The sequence below is a fragment of the Ovis canadensis genome, chromosome 11 (genome assembly GCF_042477335.2).
Source record: "Ovis canadensis isolate MfBH-ARS-UI-01 breed Bighorn chromosome 11, ARS-UI_OviCan_v2, whole genome shotgun sequence".
Classification (NCBI taxonomy): domain Eukaryota; kingdom Metazoa; phylum Chordata; class Mammalia; order Artiodactyla; family Bovidae; genus Ovis; species Ovis canadensis.
The window spans coordinates 33201169-33217842 of NC_091255.1; the positions used below are offsets into that span (position 1 = coordinate 33201169).

The 16674-nt window shown below is 43.3% G+C and overlaps 1 protein-coding gene across 1 annotated transcript in view; it reads right to left on the reverse strand.

Annotated features, from left to right (window-relative positions):
- Positions 1-16674, reverse strand: part of ZZEF1 (zinc finger ZZ-type and EF-hand domain containing 1) — a 93020-nt gene that overhangs the window by 34682 nt on the left and 41664 nt on the right. The window contains exons 19-31 of the mRNA XM_069603158.1: positions 16214-16373; positions 14924-15045; positions 14694-14816; positions 13632-13798; positions 13466-13547; positions 12459-12660; positions 10639-10787; positions 8709-8949; positions 5747-5826; positions 3180-3273; positions 1730-2198; positions 936-1100; positions 407-526 (exon numbers count right to left, since the gene is read on the reverse strand). Coding sequence (XP_069459259.1) covers positions 407-526; positions 936-1100; positions 1730-2198; positions 3180-3273; positions 5747-5826; positions 8709-8949; positions 10639-10787; positions 12459-12660; positions 13466-13547; positions 13632-13798; positions 14694-14816; positions 14924-15045; positions 16214-16373 — 2174 coding nt within the window. The remainder of the gene's footprint in view (positions 1-406; positions 527-935; positions 1101-1729; positions 2199-3179; positions 3274-5746; positions 5827-8708; positions 8950-10638; positions 10788-12458; positions 12661-13465; positions 13548-13631; positions 13799-14693; positions 14817-14923; positions 15046-16213; positions 16374-16674) is intronic.

A 16674-nucleotide genomic window follows, 5' to 3' on the forward strand; every position in this document is an offset into this window, starting at 1 on the left:
GCTCTGATCAACAGCAAGATCAGGGCCAGCCACAACGAGCCCGGGTCACGCCGCTCAGGCGTAGAGAAGAGCCATTTGATTTAAGGTTTATGTCTACACCACTTACTACGGACGAGACTCGGGGGTGGCTTTCAAGTTTTTAAAACTGAGATAATGGGTTACAGATTCTTAGATGAACCAAGACCCATTTGCTTTAAAAACCTGTATATACCATAGAGAAAAAAGGCTAGGAGAAAATATACTGATAAGTTAACATTAGCAACTAGCTCTAGATGGCAAGATGAGGGGTTATTTTTATTTTACTCTTTGTGCTTTTCTGTATTTTTAACATTAGACATGCATTTCTTTAAAAGTCAGAAAAAACGGGAATGATTTTTCTCTAGAAATCATATTAAACTCTCTATACCTGTCATTTTTGCTATTGAATCCTTTGACTGCTTTGACCAAAAACAGAACAAACTGATAGTAAGTGTCTCGAATTTCTTTGTGTAGATCTGCGCCACAGCCTTCCAGGTGTCCAAAATAACTAGAAACAGAAGACATGACCAGTCACTTAATGGCCAAAACATTTACTTAATAATCATTATTCCTTACACGAAAAGAGCGAAGAAGCAAGCTAACGAAGTGGTGGAGAAACTTAAGTAAATATAACAAGTGCAGAAAGTGAGCAGACAGAACAGCAATGACTCCTCTGCTTGTGTCAAGAAGGCCACCCACTAGGAGTAAAAAAACCACCCTTCCCACCACTACCAGAGTGCCTGGTACTATGTGAAGTATTCCTTACAAATGTAATCCTCTCCTCTTATCTCCATTTTCTTGACATATTTACTTGGGTGTGAAAGAAGCAGTTCAGGGCTTTCCAGGTGACTCAGTGGTAGAGAACCTGCCTGCCGAAGCAGGAGACATGGGTTCGGTCCCTCGTACTTTGGACTTACTTGGTAAACTCTTTCTGGCAGGTGAGGAGTTCCAACAGGAAAAGGATGTAAGGTGGGTGGAAGCAGTGAGGCTGCCCAAGGGACTCCGTACAACACTGGATGATCCTCAGCACCTCGAGGATGCTCCAGGCTTGGGCCTTCCTCAAGGAGAGAACCTTTACAACACTGGAGACAGAACTCAAGTCAGGAACATCCAGAACACTCGCAAGCTGGGGCAGAAAGAAAACAGACCCCCGCCCAGAGTTCTAAGGCCATATTAGTAAAAAGGAAATACTATTGTGAGGTATCTTGTTTGCTACTTTTAGTCATTACTCAGCAATATTACATATCACCTCACTGTTTGGAAGCCCAATGACTCACGTTAAACAATTAATTGATTAAAAAGGAACTTTGCCTCTGTGCTAAACAGGACTAACTTCAGACAGGAAATTAAAACATGCAACACTTCCAGAGGTGTAGGCTCACTGACAAGTAATGTTGTCAGAAAACATCAAATCCAAAATTTCTCCCAGGGTTAAAATAAGACAGATTTATTTTGGCAGCTACCAAATGTTTCTTTTTTTTTAATCCAAATAGTACCTTACTGAGATATAATTTACATAAAGCATAATGTACAAATCTCAAGTGAAAAAAATATCTCTTTTTTTTTTTAAAAAAGCTTTTTTCTTGAAGATTCTAAGACAAATCTTGGTCTGTCCTCCAAGCAGTTAGTATTTGCTCATTTTTATGAATAACATGAACTTCGAGTCTTTGATGAAACTGGACACCTGCAGGTGAAAAGAGAAGGTGCTCACCTCTCGTGGGAGAGTGACTGATCTTTAATGAAGTCCATGAGGTCCTTCAGCACCGGGTACTTCTCTTTCACAGTGGGCGCCGGTCTGGCTTCCTCCATCGAGCGGAAGGAGAGCAGCCGGAGTCGCCCCCGGGTGAAGGGAGGCCGCCGGGTGGGAGTGGAAGGTGACGAGGGCTCCTCTGCTGGGACAGAGGACACTTCCAAGGCAGGAGGGCCACTGCTGGGGGCCAGCGTGGGCTGCACGTCCGGGCCGGGGCTCCGGTCTCCCGCAGTAGGGGGCGCTGCTTCGGTGGGTGACGCCGAGGCTTGGAAATGCTCTTCCACCACAGAGCTTGTTCTCTGGCGCTTGTCCAGTGGCTGCAGGTGATCTGTGTCATCCACGGCCACCGACTTGTCACAGCTTTCTTTTGACCCTCCACCCGTGGGCAAAAATGTCAATAGCAGAAGACTCTTCTGATAACACTCTTTCGCTGAATGTGAAAAAAGCAATAAGGAGAATGAAAAAAAAAAGTCCAAATGAAACTTGTTGCCTACTTTGGAACTGAAAATAATCTACTTAAAGTCTACAATTTAGGACAGGAAATACCTCCAATAATACAGGGATGTACATGTCTACTGAGAGAAGAGAATCGTATTTTCTCTCATTATACACGTCAAAATCTAACACTATCAGCACACTTAAAGTTTTATTGTGTATATTTTCACACATATTAATATAATATAGAGAGAATAGTATAAGGAATCCTCCATGTACCCCTCACCCAGATTTAACAGCTATCAATTCAAGGACAGTCTTTCCTAATACCACCACCCCCACCCCCCTGACCCGCCACAACCCCCTGGGTTATTTCCACGCAGATCCCAGGCATCACATTATTTCCTCTGCAAAATCTTCAATGTATTTCACTAAAAAGAGTTTTAAGCAACAACATTACCAAGAAACGCACACTTTTTGAAAAACATAATGAGCTATAGCTCAAAAAGCACTTGGTGCCTCCTAAGAGAGGTATTTTTAAAAAAGGCTCCATGCGGATCATACTAATGAACAACTGGGCTTCCCTGGTGGCTCAGATGGTAAGGAATCTGCCTGCAATGAAGGAGCCCCCAGTTCGATCCCTGGGTTGGGAAAACCCCCTGGAGAAGAGAATGGCGACCCACTCCAGTATTCTCACCTGGAGAATGCCATGGACAGAGGAGTCTGGTGGGCTACAGTCCATGGGGTCTCAAAGAGTTGGACACAACTGAGCAACTGATGCACACACACAATGAACGATTAACAACTGGCACTTCCCTATTTGTGACATGTTCTTGGAAAAGACCTTTAGTGCCTGTGTTACCTTCTCTAGGTAAACACAGCTTCAACTAAACTAACCCAGAAGATGGGTCGCTGGTTTCCTATGAAATGGGAACGGAAGGCCCAGAGATAGACGACAGCTGGAGCCGGCACTCACCCAGGCTCTCGGGGTTTGCCTCAGCAGCTTCTGGCCCGCGCTGATCATCTGCCTCACTCCCCAGGTTCATCAGGGACTTCTGCTTCATCTCTAACTGGGGGAGGGTTTGAGCCACATTGTTACGTTGTCCAGACAGGGCAGGAAGAGCAGCCACAGCAAACTATTAACACTTCAAAAGCACACAGTGTTGAGATCCCAGAGAACTTTATAGCCCTATGGTGAGGACACAGGACCGAACTGCTTTCATTTGTCCTAGAAATAATCCAGAATTTGAAGCTGCTTAAAGGTCTATCTGCAAAACTACCTCCTTTTCAACTATGTGTTATATGGGAGGGATTTGTAACCATGATCCTATTCTTTAAAAAAAATTCTAGAACGCTGGAGATGGAGGGGCCCTCACCTAAAGCTAACCTACTAATAAAGAAGTGAGGTCTTGGTTAGGACTAGCCTTTAGGACACTGTGTTTCCACTGTAAGTGGCATGGGTTTGATCCCTGGTTGGGGAACTAAGATCCCACAAGCTGTGTGGTGTGGCCAAAAATCACACATCCAGTTTGCAGCAGAGGTTGAAATAAAGCTTGATCTCTATCCTGCTCTGAAGGTGAGGCTGCCTCTAAGTGACACTAAGACTGCTGGGCAAAGAATGGTGCTTCTGGCGCCAGCACAGGCGACGGTCACAGTGTGGGCCACAGTGCTGACAGCCCAGGCAGAAAGAAGACCAATGATGCATGGAGACCAGGGTCTTCAGAGAGAAGGCTGGCATCTTGTCCAGTCACCGGCAGTCTGTCCTGTGCTGAACCAGGAGCATAGTCTACGATATGCTTTGTCCCAGCTCCCAAACCCTTTTCACTTCGCCTGTCTGTGGGAGGGAGTTGACTTTATCAGACACAGTTTCTTTAACTGCGGGAGGAGAAGGGGGCGACAGAGGATGAGATGGTTGGATGACATCACTGACTCAATGGACATGAGTCTGAGCAAAATCCGTGAGAGAGTTAAGGACAGGGAAGCCTAGCGGGCTGTAGTCCATGGGATCGCAAAGAGTTGGACATGACTGAATGACTGAACAGTTGCCCTGGGTTCTCTGTCAATACACTGTCAGTACACTGATTCTCTTCCCACCATTCTGATGATGCTATCTTTAAGTTTCTTTTGAGAGATCCTGTTCATCCAGGTCTCCACCTATCTATCTAGTCTACACTGAGCACCAACTATGTTCTCATCATCGGGGACTTTGTCCAAGGCTGTCTGTTCCTAGAAAAATGCAAATATATATTTTAAAAACTATTACCAATGATTTGAAGTCATTCTTACCTCTGCCTTGAGATGTATATTCTTTCATATTTATTAAATTCTCCAGCTAGATATCTTAGATAACCTAGGTGTCCTCATACTTAACATGTCCCAAACTGAACTTAGCTCCCCACTCCCAGATCCAAGACCATTCTTCCTACTCTGGTTAATACTTTTCCCACTCACCAAGTCACCCCCACCAGGAAACGAGAACAGTCCTAAATCCTATCTGCCTTTTCACCATACCCGTCAATCACACAGTCTAATTATCTTACCTCCCAAGTAGCAGAAGCCATCCTCATTTAATTATCACAACAAGTCTCCTGCATTCAAGCGTTTTCTTTTCTTTTTTTATTTCTTGGCCTCACAGCATGTGAGACTCTAGTCCCCCAACCAGGGATTGAACCCATGCCCCTTGCAATAGAAGCACAGAGTCTAACCCGCTGGACCGTCAGGGAAGTCCCCTCTTGCTTTCAATCTTATTATCCACCCTCTACTCATTTTAAGATTGCTTTCTCAATTATTACACAATATTTAAGATGGTTGTAAATATATATAAATAGTATTACCTTCTCATCTCCACACCTAAGAAATGAATTCTCCTTTACTTGTTATCATTTCCAGGCAGTTGTGTGCTTTTACTGTGTGTCTATGCACATGACAGAGAGACCTGGCTTATGTTTAAGTTTTATCTGAGGAATGCCCTACCTATGCCTTCTACAGCTTGCTGTGTTTTGCTCATCATCACACTTGTGAGCGCCACCCCTGTTAATAAAGGCAGCTCTGCTTCATTTACTTTCACTGTAATATAGTACAGTATGGTAATATAATATCCCCTACGGATGGCTGTCTTGCTCTCCCAAGTTTATTGCTGTCACAAAGAATGCTACAGAATCACTCTTCCAAAATGCAGAAGGCCCTCTCCTTTGAGAAAGCCCTCCTCTCTGCCTAAAACCATCATTGGTTGCCCAGAATCTAACGCAATGCTTTTTCTCCTCATCTACCAGGTTAGGTTCCACCAAGCAGCCTTTGGGTTACAGAAGAAGGCAAGTAAGGGGGGCTCAACTGACTCCTGTGTACTGTGACAATCTAACTTTACCAAATTATGATTTCAAGGGTCCTAAATTATTTTTTATCATTTATCCATTTGCATCACTGAACTTTAAGTTCTGAAAAACATTCCTAAAGTTATATTCTTGAGAAGAGAGCTACTTACCTTAATTCAAAGATGTGGTAGAAAAACTCAAAATATATAATAATCACAAAAGAACATCTTACCATCCATATTCGAATTCCATCAGCCAAGGAATACACCTGTGCAAACTCCTCACTCAAGGCTGTCTTGCCCCCGCTGTTTACTGGGGAAAGGAGAGGTTACATTCAGTTAACACAATTCACCACTGCAACATTAAGCCCAAAGTCACTTCCCCATCTCTGCACAGGAAACCTCTTCCCCTGACACTTGCACACTGTCTGTGATAAGAGAGGACTCGGGGGAAAAACCATCAGTAAACTACAAACACCTGTAATGGGTTCTCTATGTTACTTCAAATTAACTTTTTTTCAAATGAGCAGCATCTGAAATGGATATACTATTAAGGTAAAATATAAAATATAGTAAAAGCAAAATAAAAATTATTAAAAGTAAGAAATAATTATTAACATGAAAAAAAATTCAGGGTATATATTAAGTGAACAAGGTCAGTTATGAAACAGTATATACAAAATTATATTATTTAAAAAGAGTATACAGGACTTCCCTGGTGGTGCGGTGGATAAGAATCTGTCTGCCAACTCAGGAGACATGTGTTTGATCCCTGGTCTGGGAAGATTCCACATGGTGTGGAGCGACTAAGCCGGCTCCAGAGCCAGTAAGCCACAACTACTGAGCCCATGCGCTGCAGCTACTGAAGACCATGAGCGCTAGAGCCTGTGGCTCCACAGAAAGAAAAGCCACTGCAATAAGAAACCCTTGCACCACAACTAAGAGCAGCCCCTGACTGCCACAACTAGAGAAAGCCTGCATGAAGTAATGAAGATCCAGCACAGACAGAATAAAATAAACCAACAATTTCAAAAATAAAGTAAAATATACAGAGCATATATATAAAAACATGGTATGTACATACACGTATATATACATATAACTAAAAAGCCAGGTAGATACAAAGAAAAATGTTCTTGAAGTGGTGAAATTACAGTTGATAATTACTTTAAGCTTTTCTATACTTTGTAAGTTTCTACATGAATAGGTATAATTTTTATAATTAGAAAAAAATTTTTTTAAGTTTTTTTTTTTTTGGTAATAAATCCTATGAAGCCTGTCCCTTCTCTTCATCTTAAAAGCAAAGGAGGGACTTCCCTGGTGGTCCAGTGGCTAAGACTCCACGCTCCCAATGCAGGGAGCCCAGGTTTGAGCCCTGGTTGGGGAACTAGATTCCACATGCCGCAACTAAGAGTTCACACGTTGCAACTGAAGATCCTGCATGCTGCAACTAAGGCCTGGCGCAGCCAAATAAATAAATATTAAAACAAATAAATAGCAAAGGATACTATATGAGAACAGGGTGACACTCTCTGTTGACCCAATGTTGATGCAATGAATTTTCTGAACACCTAGAATGCGCCAGGCTCTACATCAGGTACTGGGAATGCAATGCTGAGAAAAACAAACATGGCCCCTGCCCTCAAACAGCTTACAGTCTAGTTGAAAAATTCCCATACATTTCTAACTCAAAAAGGTGACAATTTTTTAGACAAAGATAAGCAAGTTAGCGAGACAAGGACCACTCTCAAAGCAGATCTGTCTTGAAGAATCCACAAACAGTCCCTTAGACGCAGGGACAGAAAGGACTGGGACCAATTGTGCCTCCTTCAAAGCAACAGCGGCAGGTATTCTAGAAACAACTTGTACACGGTGAAATAGTTCTTGTTCCCACACTTGACTGTATGTATCTCAAGAGCAGATAGGTATGAACACGATTGGAAAAAGAGCTGGGGGACCTCTCCCCCAGCAGGAAACCTTCTGTATCTCAGCTTTTTACTCACAAGGCTTTTATCCTTCCACTGACAGCTTGCACAGGTAACCAAGATTGTCAAGTTCTCTTACTACAATTTGACTATGAGAATATATACTGAATTTTTTTTTCCCAAAACCATGATGATGTCAGTTCACCCCCATCCCATAGCAGAGATAACACTCTTCTGTGTGACAGCTGTTTCCTTAAGTCACTCATGCTTCAGCATAATTTTATTTATTTGAGCAGCTTCTTAAAGGAAATATTAAGGTTTGAGCGAGTAATTGAGATATTTTAGACCTCAGGAAATAAACTCTGCAATGTGAGACACAAAGAACTAAGCAATAAAGGTAGCAGTGCTAATAATATCCTTAGTAGTAATAATAATAATTAGAACAATAATCAATTAACTACTTACTCTAAGGAAGGAAGCATTTGTTTCTGCTAATTTCATTGGCACCATGGAACGAACAGACATCCTGCCAAAGTGCTTGGGACAGCCATACCCTGTCTTTACACTGGGTTTGAAATGTTTTTCCCCTGAAAGATTATGAGTAGGGAGAGACCCTCCCTCTTTGTGGTTCCTGTTAAGGCTCTAGTCTATACTTACTGTAAATACACAGAGATGGTATGCCTCGGGGACGTGAGGGAAAGCAATGGCAAGGAGTGTGCTACTGACAAAGGAAGCTGAGCAGGGAACATGCTACCAAGAAGCCTCAAGTCTAAAGATAAGAGTTAATACCTGCATTTTCCCTCCTTGGTTAGTATACATTCAATAATCAAAACATCTTTGGTTTTGACTGGAATTTCTTAACATGTTAGAGCTTATCAACTCTAAACTTTACAGATAAGGATACTCGGGTGCAGAAAGGTTATCTGATTAATCTGAAGCCGCACAACTTCTAGTTTGTGAGCTGGAACTACAACCCAAGTTAAGTTTTCTTTCCATTAAACTTCTCAGCAGTCTTCCATGAGAATTCCAGATAAAGACAAGTTACCTGTTGATGAGGAAACCCAAGGCTACTTGCTATATATTGCAATCTGCTGACTATAAATTGGTCACGAATCTCTTGATTGGCACAGTAGGAGTGACAAGATGAAGTCTATAGTTGTAGAAGGATGTTTATGTTCCAAAGTATTTTAAAACTTTCACTTAAGAAACGCTTTCTTAAAACTTAGCAATTGGCCTTCAGATCAAAAATATTCCCTGTAGTATAAGTTACCATATTTTTGCAGCTTCTCATATAAGTCTGGAGTGCGATACACCAGAGCAGCAAAGGTGGCGTTCACAGCTTGATCAATAGTGGAACCAGCAACTATATCTGTCTTTGGGGCCTGTTTTCTACATGCCTGTATGAATCCTTTGAAAAGTTCTGAATATGGCCCACAGAAGTTCTGGGCAGGATCTGACTGTGCAAAGTCAAGAAGAAATTGATGGCAGGGATCATCAGGGATGTTCTTAACCTGGGAACAATAAAACAAGAAAAACCATCATGTTTAACATATTCATTAAAAAAAATAAGTTTACTGAACAACTACTAGGCCAAAGCAGAAGTATAAAACATAGTGCATACTCTCAGGAAGTTTCAGTCTATTTGGGGGAGATCAGACAGACACACGGGTTATTAAAAAAAAAAAAGTAAACATAAATAAAACGTTAAAAGCATTTAAACTACCACTACCATAAAGCATAGAGATTATTGAGTGCCAAATGCCTAGAAGGGACACCAATGCTGAGAATTCACAGGAGAGAGCTCCTGGCAGGTTAAAGTAATTAAGAAAAGCCTTCTGGAGGGGATGGGCTTTGGTCTGGACCCTGAAGACTGGGCAGGTTTGGCCCTGAGGAACACAACCGTTAGCAGAAGTTAAGAGCCAGTGGGGAGACTGACCTGGCCTGAAGTCTCAGCTGGGGAGTGGTGGGAACTAGAGTCAGATAGGTAAGGTGAAAGGAGACTGTAGAGAGCCTTGACTGTCACACTGAGGAGTTTAGACTTCACCCTGTGGGCAATGGGGAGCCATTAATGGTGCTTGGCAGTGGAATGACAAGATAATGCAGTGATTTAAAAAAAAAACAAACAAACTTGGTAGGTACCAATGTAACAATGCAAGTGCGAGATGAGGGCCTGGATAAAGATGGAGACAGAGGAGACGGAAAGAGATCTCAAGGAAGAATCCACAGGGCTTGCAGCTGACTGGAAGGAAAGGGGAGAACAAGGTGGGGATAAAGGTGATGCTAGGTCGCAGCGGCTTATGCCTGGGAGAACAATAATGCCAGTAACAGGAGCAAACAGTCCGGGGAGACAGCCTGGTTTTACACGTCTGAGTTAAAGGGAGTCAGAAAACTGAAATGGAAATACCTAACGGGAAGATAGGCATATGTGACTGGAGCCTGGGAGAAGAACCAGGGCTGGAAACTCATTCTCTAGGTTTTTCCCACACATATGTAGTGACAGAAGAGAGGAGACAGGATAACATCTTAATGGGTTGCAGGAAAGCAAAGAAAGCCTGAATGAAGCCCATTTTTTATAGAAGAAGGAAAAAGAGAGGTCAATAAAGGAGGCTGGGGGAGTAGAGACATGTAAGAGAAGACAGTGGACTGCCATGGAACACAAGAAGAAAGCGTCTGAGGGAGCAGAGAAGTTAAGAAGAGTCCCTGGATCCAGCCACTAATTACTGAAGAACTGGGGTGGGGGAAAGTGGGAAGAAGGGAGAAAAGTAGTAGAACTGAGAGAGGGGGACAGAGAGATGAAAAAGACATAGTGGGCAAGCTTGTTTAGTTTATATTATTATAAGCGTAAATAATGTGCTACTGTCCCATGGAGAACAAATAAGCACAGCATGCACCATCTGTTCTTAAGTGTGACTCAGCAGGCACAGGAAATAAACTCGACTCATTTAAACAAGGCCATCAAGAGAGATTTACTGAGCACCTACTATATGACCACAGCAGAGTCTGCCAGTTGATAGTTCTGAACACCCGTTACCCTGGCCCCTGTGAGGACCCCAAATGAACAGAGGATAGTTTCTGCCCTCGAGGAGCTAATAGCTTCGTGGGGGGTGATAAGATATATACACAGATGTTTATAATTTAAAGTAACAAACATTAGTAAACATTTATCATTCCAAATACAAAGATAAGTGAAAAGTAAATACCTCCTTAATATCCTGGGGTGGTTGAGTGGGCCAGCTTGCTTCTAATCCCAACTCTGGATGTATTTGGTGCCTGAAGACAGGTTTCCACAAGGGGGAGTTTAGGACTAATGCCATTTTTGCCTGAGGTACTGCCATGTTACTGCCTAACTCTGCAAAGAGAAGAAGAAGGCTTATGAGAGTTCTATTTTTCCCTTAATATACTGAGAATCTTTGAACTGATGAAGGAAAGGCTTAAAAAAAAACAAAATACCTGGCTATTAAGACTTGCAGGGAGTTACCCACATGTAGCAGAACCTAACTGTGATCCTTCATAAATACATACCCTGGTGAACTGAAACCACCAGGCAGTCCCAAAATGCTGCCATTCTGTATGACAGGTTCAGGTACATATCCCTCTGAAATAACTAAGCCATGAAGCAAACCAAAAACAGAATGAGAACCATCTCTTGGGTACAACAGGAGACCTCTTAGAAATACCATGTTCATAATTTGTAAACTTAAACTTGTAAAAGGGCTTCCCTGATAGCTCAGTTGGTAAAGAATTCGCCTGCAATGCAGGAGATCCCAGTCCGATTCCTGGGTTGGGAAGATCCACTGGAGAAGGGATAGGCTACCCACGCCACTATTCTTGGGCTTCCCCTATGGCTCAGCTGGTAAAGATTCCGTCTGCAATGCAGGAGATCCGGGTTCGAAAGATTCCCCGGGAGAAGGTAAAGGCTCCCCACTCTAGTATTCTGGCCTGGAGAATTCCATGGACTGCATAGTCCAAGGGGTCGCAAAGAGCATGACTGAGCAACTTCACTTTCACTTTCAAGCTTCTGAAAAGAATAATAGTAATAGAAAAATACCCACCATATATGTGTTTATGAATAAACAAAGAAAAAAGACTAGGTAGAAATAGATTAAAATATTAATAATAGCTATGTCTCGGTATTAGGATTAAAAATGCTTTTTCCCCTTAGCCTTTTTCCATTATGCAATTTTTTCCATGACATTTTACTTTAAAAAGGAGAAAAACTCAAGAAATGATACAGGAAAAAGATTACACTAGAAAGCTTCATTCTATTTGCTTCATTCATTCTTGGATGAATTTAACACATAAGTTGAAGAAATCACTTTAAGGTAAAATCCATGTTCACATATTTACACATGTTCACATAAATAGTCACATAATCAGAGAATATACAATTAACTTATTCTGAATTTCTACCTTCTTGTTGGAGGGTATCAAACTTAACAAAAAAAAATGAGGACAGTGCTGTCAAAACCAGCCCCCTCCCTGACTTGTCCTCCATAGACAGGGAAACCACTGTGGCCCTGGTGATGTGCCCCAGTGTCTGAGTCAAGCAACTAGACGAAACTGGTGTCAAGGGGACATTTTACTTTGGTTGGCTTTCAAGGAAACTGACGGAGAAGGCAATGGCAACCCACTCCAGTACTCTTGCCTGGAAAATCCCATGGACAGAGGAGCCTGGTAGGCTGCAGTCCATGGGTTCACGAAGAGTCGGAACACGACTGAGCGACTTCACTTTCACTTTTCACTTTCATGCACTGGGGAAGGAAATGGCAACCCACTCCAGTGTTCTTGCCTGGAGTATCCCAGGGATGGGGGAGCCTGGTGGGCTGCCGTCTATGGGGTCGCACAGAGTCGGGCACGACTGAAGCGACTTAGCAGCAGCAGCAGCAGCAAGGAAATTGAAAGGGAATTTTATCAGTCCCTTTGCTCTGCCACCACGTGGAGACAGCTTACAGGACAGGGGTACCACTTTGCTCTTCAGTGTGGCTGTAGCAAGGAGAGAAGGGACAGTTCGAGGACTTACGGTGCACAGACTTGAGTGCCATGCACTGGGAAGCAAGGCGTCCCATCAGCCGGGACACCAGGAGCTGTAAGTCCAGCCCCCAAGACACAGCGACATCAGGCAAGCCGTAGGCGGTGACGGTGAATTTGTAGCCCCACTCATTGTTGCTGCTGTCGGAGTGGAAGAGAAACTGCAGCCGGGGACCAGCCTTAAAAGTCACTTTCTAGAGACAAACAAAGTCATGTGGTCAAACCAATTAGAGAAGGCAGCATTTCAGTAAGAAGTGTGTTCTTCTTGACTCAAAAAAGCCTAAATTTAAAACTGGCCTATATTCTCACCATTATGTCTTATCACCCCCTCTGAAAGTACTAAAGGAGAAATGAACAACGGAGTAATGAAACAGAAAACTCACCACTGCACCTTATGACGAAGCAAAGTTGAAAACTGCTGGTCGGTTTCCTAAATCTCAGATGCCCATCTGCCCACCACCTACTCAGCCAGAGACCATCCTGCCTGCTCCTCTGCTGCCAACCAAGACCACTGACAGTGAAGCAACACTTAACTTCCCAGCCCCAGAGACCACGTGGCCCTAACTATGAGGGGATCCTGGCTTTCACCACCATGGTTGGGGCCTTGCTGGACCGATCGGCCCTTCTTACTAAGGATAACAATTCGCCATGTACTCTGGACTATGTGATACAGACCAGGGGCAGCAAATTGTTCCTATGAAGAACCAGAGAGCAAGTTATTAGACTTTCTGGGTCATAAGTCTCTGTTTGGTGACTCAACCGCTCCCCCACCATACCAATGCAGCTACAGACGAAACATAAACAAATTGCCATGGCTGTACCCCCCAAAACATTAGTCACAAAACAGGTGCTGAACTCTGATACGAACACTTCCTTTCACAAAAGTGTGATGTAAGTGCTTCCCGTCAAGGACCATTATCTCTGTTATCCCCTGAGGCTGGTAACAGGAGAACTGCTGCAGGAGTAGGCCTCCTGTGAGTCTCTGGAAACAGCGCTCACCTTGGGCCACTTGTCAGTGCCAACTTTCGTGTCATAGCGTGTTTTCCCACCTCTGGCGTCGGTAAATTCCAGATAATCATACCTGTGAAAGCACAACCTCTATCACTTTCCTTCTCTCATTTTTGATCCACTATTGCTCAGGGAGAAAAGAGCAGACGAGCTGTACCTTTTTTCAGTTTCACATCTCTCATCAAATTCCACCTCGAAATAGGTTGCCCCTGGGCTGACAAAGACAGACACTTCATGGCAGTTGTTTTCATAGTTGTGGGCAGACTCCTTGGTCCACGTATGTAACACCACAGGGCGTTCCTGCTGCCAAGTCTCGACATCCAGCTAGGCAGACAAACGAGTCAAGAGAGGAGGGTTTTTGTCACTCTACATCCATCCTCACCTAGGAAGCTGGGTCCTGCATCAGCGGCCCCGATGGCAGCCTTTGACACGCCCACACAAATCACCACATGGGCTAAAACTACACCTGACGTTCTCATCTATACATATCGACCAAGATACACTATACATTTATTCAGCACAGTAGACATGGGGTTTCTGTTGCACTATAGTAACTCTGATTAGCTTTTATTTTTTTAATTATGACTATCTGTGAGAACTATTTCTTACAAACCAGTACTAGTGTGAATTTCCAGTGGTTTAAAGAGTTGACCTCCCTATTTGGGATATTGGCAAACCTGAGCCTATCCTGTCTTCTCCCTCCTTTTTTCAGTCTTTGCTTTTTTTTCTTTAAAATGGGCTTTTAAATATATGCCCTTTGAATTCCCCAGAGTTGCGAGATCCAAATAAGACATTGAAAAAACTTTGAGTCCTATCAGGTTGAGAAAGGAAGAAAATGCTTTTAAATAACAAACCCTCTAGTTTGCCTTTCAACAACAGATTTTCCCTTCTGGATTTCAATCTGATTAATCATTTATAAGGTTTTTATATAACATCATGTGCTACACAATGATGAAAGTAATCTATGTACAGCTTCCTCGGTGTCTCCTGTCTAATGCTGACCATGCCAAATCAACTCAGACTGGCAATTATCCTTGTTGGCAAAACCAACACTGATAAAGTTGATAAACACTGAAAAAATACTGGTAAAAATACAGAGGGAGCCCTTCTAGAGGCAACTTATTTGTGTAGACCTGTACTGAGTGGTATGTCTCATGACGCATGGGCACGGTGCCCTTGAGAGGGGCTACAGGCATGTTCAAATGCCAGCTCGAGGTACCTTGTTCACTCCTCCATCAGGGTCACTGCAGAGCTCCTTCAGCAGCTCTGTCAGGGCACTGAACTCTCTCAAGAGTGTGCAGTGTGAAATGTCCAGTGTGCAAAAGTCCAGCAGAAAGATCACCTGAAGGAAGATGAATGACGCACTCAGCGTCCGCCTCAGAGTCAGCCAGGGATGCAGATGACCAACCCCTCTCCCGCCTCTTACAAACGGCTGCTGTTCTGTCTTACCAGCTGGCGAGCTGCCATCGACAACACTGAGTTACATAATTTTTCTACTATGGTTTTCCCGCTATACTGTGACAAAAGGGATTCCAAAATCACTCTCATGCGTGCCAGAAACTGCCCCACATCTGCCAAAACATAAGGAGAAGAGTTAATAGTTTCTATGGTAGAAACATCACTTGCTTGGTCACCATCAAGGACAAAGCTGGAGAGGGTCACAGGAGCTGTGGAGGGACTCTATCAGAAAGACCATGAGGTCATCAGTGAAAGTGAAAGTCACTCAGTGGTGTCTGACTCTTTGCAATCCCATGGACTATACAGTCTACGGAATTCTCTAGGCCAGAATACTGGAGTGGGTAGCCTTTTCCTACTCCAGGGGATTTTACCAACCCAGGGATTGAACCCAGATCTCCTGCATTCCAAGCGGATTCTTTACCAGCTGAGCCACAAGGGAAGTCCATGAGACCATCAAGTGTCCTACAAGTGTTTTCCGCTGGGAGGGAAAACCACTGCGAACCTCAGTAGAAGTTTACTCTTAAAAGTGGGGGATTTTTTTTTTTTTTTTTTGCCTTTGCTACTTTTCAATGGGGTGGAGGTATGATTTTTATATGAAAGTACATGGCTGACCAAGCCAGTTGTTGGTCTGCCTTTCCCTTTGTTTACAAAGGGCCTGTCTCCAGGTATACCATTCGACAGGCCAAACTTGGAGAGTTAGGACTCAATACTGCAAGCATTTTTGACACAGCTCTGAGATCAGGTTTGATGGAACTACTTTTTCCACATACAAATTCCCAGAACTTGTTGGGTTTCCTATAATTTTCTGGGGATTTATGGGACATGAATCTGAAAAATTTCAGTATCAGCAAGGATCACAGAAGTGCTCACATATACCATAGATTTTGAAAGTTCAAGACTTCCTTTTTTGGATAACTTGATTAAAAGAGGGAAGACAGACTGTACTGAAGAGGATGGTACAGCACTCATCTCAGAGTGTTGTGTGACTGCAGAAGCAATGTTTGGGCTGTGAAATGACTCAGCCCTTCAATAAACACACTTGGGCACACTACCACATTCAGAAAGGAAACTCAGAGCAAAAAGACATGCTACAGAATTCTATTTAAAGGGGAAAAAAAAAAACCAAAACAAAACAACAACCTGAAGACAGACCTGATTTGTAACAATGAAATGAAAACCACATACACTCTACAATATGCATGAAGTACTAAGATGAGAGCACACACACAGAGCCAAACCCAAACACCTATCTGTTTTCAAGGATTCTGTACTGACACTTACATCTGTCAGTGAGGTCGGCAGCAAGATCCTTGGCTCCAGAGTCCGTGCTCTTCAGCTGCAGGTAGCACCAGGAGAGCAGGCTGCCTTGGACAGACCAGAACAGGGAGGACAGCACAGAGCCCACCTCCCTTTGAGCTCCATCAACCATCAGCAGCTCACACTGCACAAGAGGAGACAAATGGAGAGTGTTTACAAGGTCACTTGCAGAACACAGCTGGGGCGGGGCGTTCTCTAAGAGAGCAGCTGTCAGAATGAAGAGATTTAGGCAAGTGGGGAATAGTTATGAGAGAGCTTTCAACCCCAAAGTGACTGAGAAAGATGGTAGTATGAAAACTCCTCTCTTGCCCTCTGGCTTTTCAGAACCTTTACAGATAGTTTTGACTTTGTGGGCCATCCCGTTCTGCCCCTTAGGAACCCTACACCCTAGTTATCTCACCTTTCTCTCTCTTTCTCTCTTTCTC